The following is a 6,847-nucleotide window of genomic DNA, read 5'->3' as shown; positions in this document are numbered from 1 at the left end:
AATTATAAATTTAATAAAATTATAATTATTATAATAGAAATAACGTTAATATGCGTTGAGCTTGCATATAAACCAAAGTCAAGTCAAGACTCGAGGTTGAAAATTAAGCTGGTTAATCCAGTTAACTATAATAAAAATTTAGATACAGTCAATTTTACGTAAAATTGATAATTAAGAATAGTTAAATAAAAATTTAATTAAATTAATTAAATTATTTAACAGTTCTTAAGTATTAATTTTTTGACGTAAAGTTAATTTCATCTGAATTTATACCGTTAACTATAGGTTAAAAAAAAAACAACTAAAACAGTCGAAGTGTAAAACCATAAATGGTTACTTCTTGTTTTGATAGTCAGACTTAAAAAAAAACTTTAATTTGCTGTAAAAATGTTAAAAACCGCTGACACCAAATCACAGCTACTTGTGCTTCCTACAAATTTTTTTTCTGTTTCTTTTTATTTTTGCTTTTTTTTTGGTGAGGTTGTGCTTCCTACAATTAATTACCAATATGCCTCACATTCACATTCACATTTATATATATTTGTCAAACTTCATCAATGCATTTGCATTCTTAGCTACCATCTAATCTCTCTCTACTTTCTCTCTCTTCTCTAATTTGATACTAATAACACTGCTGCTGAATGAAATCACCGTCGTAGCTTCACCTCTTACTTCATCATTCTAAGCTGACGTAATAACATCGTCGTTCAATCTACCTAGGTACGCAAGTTTATTTAATTTGTTTTATCAAATGTAATTAGTTTCGTTTTAATTTGTGGATGTTTTAATTAATTAATTAATTTTAATTTTGCATTTATTCAATTCAGAGAGAGAAATCCAAGATGGAAGTGGAGTCGGTTGTTGGTGCAAATGCAAATTCGAATGCTCTTCTGGACGATGATGGCAAAGCCAGAAGAACTGGTATGTTTTAATTTCTCTTTTTTATTTTTCTCTTAATTAATTTCGTGCATGCAATTCTCTTCTCATGTTTCAACAATCTATTCAGGAAATAAATGTTTTCTTTTCGTTTTAAAAATTTTTCTTTTAGAAAGAAAAGAGGAAAAAAAATCAACCAAACACAACCTAATTTTCGATATTGCACGCATTAAAACTCAAACTTGGAGTTCATTCTCTTTTTTTTCATTTATTTATTTTACGCAAAGGTGCGTTGTTTAATAACGAAATATGATGTAAAAAGTAAAAACTTAATTACCGGGTTAAATTTGGTGTCGGTATTATTATAGAAAATAAGTGCAATCAATTTTGCAACAAGTAGAAAAACCGTTGCAGAATTTTTTTCTCAAATATTATGTTTCTGTATTTTCCTGGTGCATTTATTATTTCTACTAAAACTTTCTTCCCCATTTGGGGGTCAGATACTCAGTGCTATGATTTATGAACTGAACGTATCATAGCATCACATATATAGACATAAGGGTGTACATAGTTTGGTTAACTTAAAAATCAAACATATTTATTAATTAAAAATTAATTTTGATTAATTAATTAAATTAATTTTATATAATAAAATTAATTATTAATTTATTATAAAATTTAAAAATCAATTTTTAACTGGTTATAAAAAAATTAAATTTAAAAAAAGAGAAGTATTAGGTAAACAATGATCATTTTGAACAATATAAATAATTAACAATCAAATAAAAATACATTACACTCTAATTTAATGCTACTAATTAAATTTAAGATTAATTTACTCTTTTAACCTTATTAATTTATATTGTTTATACATTGTTCAAAAATATTGTTAGTTACCTTACCTATACTTTTCCTTAAAAAAAATGATTGGTTTTTGAATAGAAAAACTGATTTTTTAAAAAATAAAGCTGGTTTCGAAAAAAACCGGTTTCCTAAAAAAAACTAAATTTTAAAATTAAATTTTTAATTTAAAAGATTAAAATTAAAATTTTTTAAAATTTGATTTTGCTTTTGATTAATTGGATAAAAACTGTTTTTTTTTTAATTTAGTTTTGATTAACCAATTTTAAAAAATATGAATATAATTTTTAAAATCGTTTTGTTAAATTGATTATCTAAAATATGATTATAATTTTTTAACCGATTAATTATATTTTGGTTTTCTAAGGTACACTCCGATATAAATGTTTATTTACATAAATAAATGTCTGGATAAAAATGAAAATGACTGTTTTTTTTTTTTTGGTGACTAAAATGACTGCTTTTAAATACGGATAATGTATAAATCTTTCGAAAATTGATTTAAATTCGAAAATTACTTCGACGATGAATTTGAGATTTTACTATAAGTAAATAAATATATAATCTATGTTTGTTGGGTCCTCCTGAATCTATTCCATCTTAAGCTTCTTTTCATTTAGTATGTAAAATATTGTTAAAATGGCCACTAGAGAGAGAAAAAGAAAAAAAGATAATCATAATAATAAAGGAACCAGAATAAATTTCTATTAATTGTTTTGGTCCTCTTTGACCCTTGGAATGTATGAGTGGTCGTGGAGACTGAAATTCAGAATGTATTTTGTTAAATTTAATAATTTAGAGCTCACATACATTCATTTAATTTGTATTGAATGAATACAAACTCACATTCATTATTAAATGCTATTATTATTATTATATATTTGCATGAATGGAAGTCAGAATATCATACCATGCATGGAGTCAATCGGAATCAGAATATGATTCATTTAAACCTCGTTTTACTTTAAATACTAGTAATTAATAAATGCAATAGCTTTTTTAGTTTAGTGAAAACTATTAAAATGGTACTTAAAAATTTGACAAAAATAACTCTAAAAAATGTTAACGATAAATAAAATTTTAAAAAATTTAAAAATATGATAAAAAGAATTTAGATATTAAATATATATTTTAAACAAAAAAACTTTAGATATTATATTTTGATGTATGTATTTTTTTAAGTATTATTAGAAAAATAAGATATTTTTATTACTAAAATTTGATAATTTTTTGTTAAGTTTTTTTTTTAATTATTGTAAATGACCAACTCTTTTTGGGAAAAAAAATTAGAGATCAAATTTTGTTAAGAATATTTTTACATATCTTCTAAATATATATTTAAATGTTGATATAAAAATTCGAATCAATATTAGATAAATAATTTAAATCAAATATATAAAATTATAATATTTTATAATATTTATAAAATATAATAAAACATGAATAAATAAAAATATTTATACTTTATTTTATGATAAAAATAAATTTGTTATTTTACGTCTTAGTTTTTTTTTCTTCTCATTTCTCTCCTGTTTTCTATTCTTTGATTTCTTTCTTTCTTTTTATTTTTTTCCTCTTGTTTTCTTTTCTTATCTCCAAACAAAGAGAATTAAAGTAAATACTAAATATGTTAAATTGTTTTTAAAAATATTATACATCACATATATAATAAACTCTGATTTAGTTTGATAAAGTTTTTTAAAAAGATACTTATGTTTTTAAAAAGTACAAATTTCTTATTTTATGTTTACTAAATTAAAAAGGCTATGTATTTATTCTTATATTTTATAAAAGATAAGGTTTTTTCCAAAGTTGACTTACCTTTATTAAATTTAAAAAGTCTAATATAATATCATATGTTATTAAAATTTCAAATTTACTCTTACATTTATGTCTATATAGTATTTTTAAATTTTTAAAATTATTTTATCAAACACAATTATTGTTACTTATACTTATTAAAAGTTATTTTTAATTTGAATTTAAAAAATATGCTATAATTTTTAAAAAACTATCTTTTATAAGTTAGTTTCAATAAGCTACTTTCGGAAAAATAAAAATTTACCAAACCAGGTCTCTTTGTGTATTTGAATAATTGTGAAATTATACTTTAGTCTATAAACTAAAAAACATGGTCTGCATTTTTATTTTGGTTTATTATTTAGGCAGTGTTATAGTTTAAAGGAATATGAAGTAAATCCAATGCATAATCACTTGAAAGTGGAAGCTAACACATTTTTGCATTCTTTTCAAATGTTGAAAGATACTTTTGGGTACTAAATATTCCAAAAAGCAATATATATCCGTAAAAGTCATTTAATTTCTAGATTTGTGCTAAACCTCAAGAAATTAAAAGTCAATAATCCTAGGGGAGTTGTTGAGACAAATTTTCAAATATATTAATGTCAATGTAATTATTTTTACGAAATGAAGATGGTCAATGTATAAAGAAGTAACAAAGTTAGTTTGAATGAGATGCAGGGACGGTATGGAGTGCGAGTGCACACATCATAACAGCAGTGATCGGAGCCGGAGTGTTATCGTTAGCATGGGCGATGGCGCAATTGGGATGGATCTTAGGCACCACATCTATCTTGATCTTTGCTGGAGTTACTCTTTACACTTCTAATCTTCTAGCAGATTGTTATAGATCGCCTCACCCAGTTACCGGCAAGAGAAATCACACTTACATGGAAGCTGTAAAAGCTCACTTAGGTACCTATTTAATTAATTTGTACCAATTATGTCCACAACAAATTATATATGGTAAAAACTCAGGTGCAATCGACTTCACGTGAAGTTGATAACTGAGAGTCGTTAGATGATTTGACTGATTTGACTAAATTTTCATCTAACGGTTCTCAGCTATCAACTTCACGTGAAGTCGACTGCACCTGAGTTTTCACCGATAGTATTATTGTTACTCTATAATTTGACATCTTATGATTTATTTTAACTTTGGCTAATTCTTGCTTTAGGAGGAAGAATGCATATGATTTGTGGATTGATTCAGTATAGCAATCTCGTTGGAATTGCAATTGGCTACACAATAACTACATCTATAAGTGTGGTGTAAGTTTTTATGTGCCTTTTTAGGTTATTCAAATGAATAAACTATCTATTTTGATCACAAAAAGAATATTAATCATTTTAAGAGTAAATATCTGAATTGGCCTCCAAAAAATTTTAGATAAGACATTTTGGTTCCTAACAAATTTTTATTGTCTAGAAGTCCTCGAGAATTATTCTCGTCGGATAAATTGATCCCTTCATCGCTTTCAATCAAATTTTTAATATGTGTGTTGGATAAATAAGTCTCTAACAAATGTTGTTATGCGAAAATTAGGTAAAAAATATCAATATAAAACACATTACTTTCTATTCAAAATAATGGAGGGACCAATCTGTCTGGTAGAATTAATTTCTGACGACTTTTAGAAAATAAAGATCTACAAAAAACTAATGTGTCAAATCTAAGGGTTTGTTTGAGTGTCATTCTAAAAAAAGATCGTTTTTAAAATGATATTTTTTTAAAAGATCTTTTACAAAAGTAAAAGTGATTTAAGATAAAAGTATTTTTTTTTCATTTATTATGTGAAAAAAAATTTTTTTAAGGAAAAAGATCTTTTAAAAAAAGATGTAAATTGTAGGTCTTCAAAAAAAATTTTTTTTTTCCGAATGTTTTTACTTTTATTATTAGAATTTGCCAAATACACTAAAAAATGAAAAAAAATCTTTTTTTCGTTAAAAAAATATATATATTTTATCGATTTAATGACGCCCAAACAAGCACAAATTCCTTGAGTACCAATTTAATTACACAATATGTAAATTAATTTGATACTATCAAATATTGAGTTAGTTAGAAAAGACAACCCAAAATAAGTAATTTGTTGGATAGCTTTATCAATGTTTTAGATAATTTGTCAACCTTATATAATCTTTAATGGGTATCGAATTAGTTAGTAGTTTTTATAGTTAAGATTATCAATTTTTAAATCTTTTATGATCTGATATGGAAATTCATTCTTCTTTAATTTCCTTCTTTTTTTTTTATTATTTTGGGAGTTTACTAATAGAGCCTAATACTAAAGAAAATAGGACTAACAATGAAAAAAGTTAAAAACGTTAGTTGGTTTCGCTTTTTGTTTGTGTTAATCCATATGTATCTATGTTAGTATGTTTTTTGTTTGGCAATAATTCATTAAAAATAAAATAAAATTGTGACCCTTTGATGCACTAACTATTATTGTGAGGCTAGTTTCCGTCGCAATTATTATTTTAGTAGTAATTGAATATATATTTCAGGACAATTGTGAAGAACAATTGCATGAAGAAGCATAATGGGAGTGAAGCTGATTGCCATTTTTCTAATAATCCATCTATCATTGGCATTGCAATTGCTGAAATCTTCCTTTCTCAAATTCCTAATTTTCACAAGCTATCTTGGATCTCCTTCTTAGCAGCAATCATGTCTTTTGGATATGCCTTTATTGGCATTGGGCTTTCTCTTACAATCATTATCCAAGGTTTGTTTCTCTGTCTTTATTTAACTTCTATCCAAGGTTTAGCTGATTAGTCCGCTTAAGTAAGTGTCAGGGGATTCGAATCTCACTTTATGCATATAGCAATCCATTTGTTAACGACAAACCCTTAAATAGAGCTTCGATTCGCAACGAATTAGTTCTTAACCTGCCGAGTTAGAAAATACCGTAGAAAAAAAAATCCCCCGTCCAAAAAAAAATCTATCAATATCGAATTATTTTGTGTTAGAGCTAAATTGGCAAGAATTTTTCTTTACTATTTAAAAATTATCAGAGTTATTAGAACTAGAGGGAACTCACCAAAAAACAATTGTTGTATATTATTACGTATTTTTTTATTATTTGAATTACGATATATGTTCATATATTTATTTAATTCAATTCATATTCAATAATCTAGTATTTTGACCGAATCTGTCACTGATTTGAGTTTAATTACTATACAGAATAATATCTTCATAATAAATTTGGTTAGCTTAAAATGAATTGTAATTAGTCTTATATAACCCTCGCATAGTCTTATTTCTATAATGGATCTTATGCATAATTATTTATGTTGGAGAAAT

The 6,847-nt window shown here is 24.9% G+C and overlaps 1 protein-coding gene across 1 annotated transcript in view; it reads left to right on the top strand.

Moving 5' to 3' along the window:
• Nucleotides 1-499: 499 nt before the first annotated feature.
• Nucleotides 500-6,847, top strand: part of LOC107461009 (amino acid permease 8) — a gene marked incomplete in the record, with an annotated part of 8,920 nt that continues 2,572 nt past the window's right edge. The window contains 5 exon segments of the mRNA XM_016079436.3: nt 500-720; nt 828-921; nt 4,219-4,452; nt 4,716-4,809; nt 6,046-6,266. Of these exon segments, the coding sequence (XP_015934922.1) occupies nt 843-921; nt 4,219-4,452; nt 4,716-4,809; nt 6,046-6,266 (628 nt within the window).

This window comes from Arachis duranensis, chromosome 8 (assembly GCF_000817695.3).
Source record: "Arachis duranensis cultivar V14167 chromosome 8, aradu.V14167.gnm2.J7QH, whole genome shotgun sequence".
Classification (NCBI taxonomy): Eukaryota; Viridiplantae; Streptophyta; class Magnoliopsida; order Fabales; family Fabaceae; genus Arachis; species Arachis duranensis.
The sequence above is the reverse complement of the archived record's forward strand: the minus strand, read 5'-3'. Positions and strand labels throughout refer to the sequence as shown.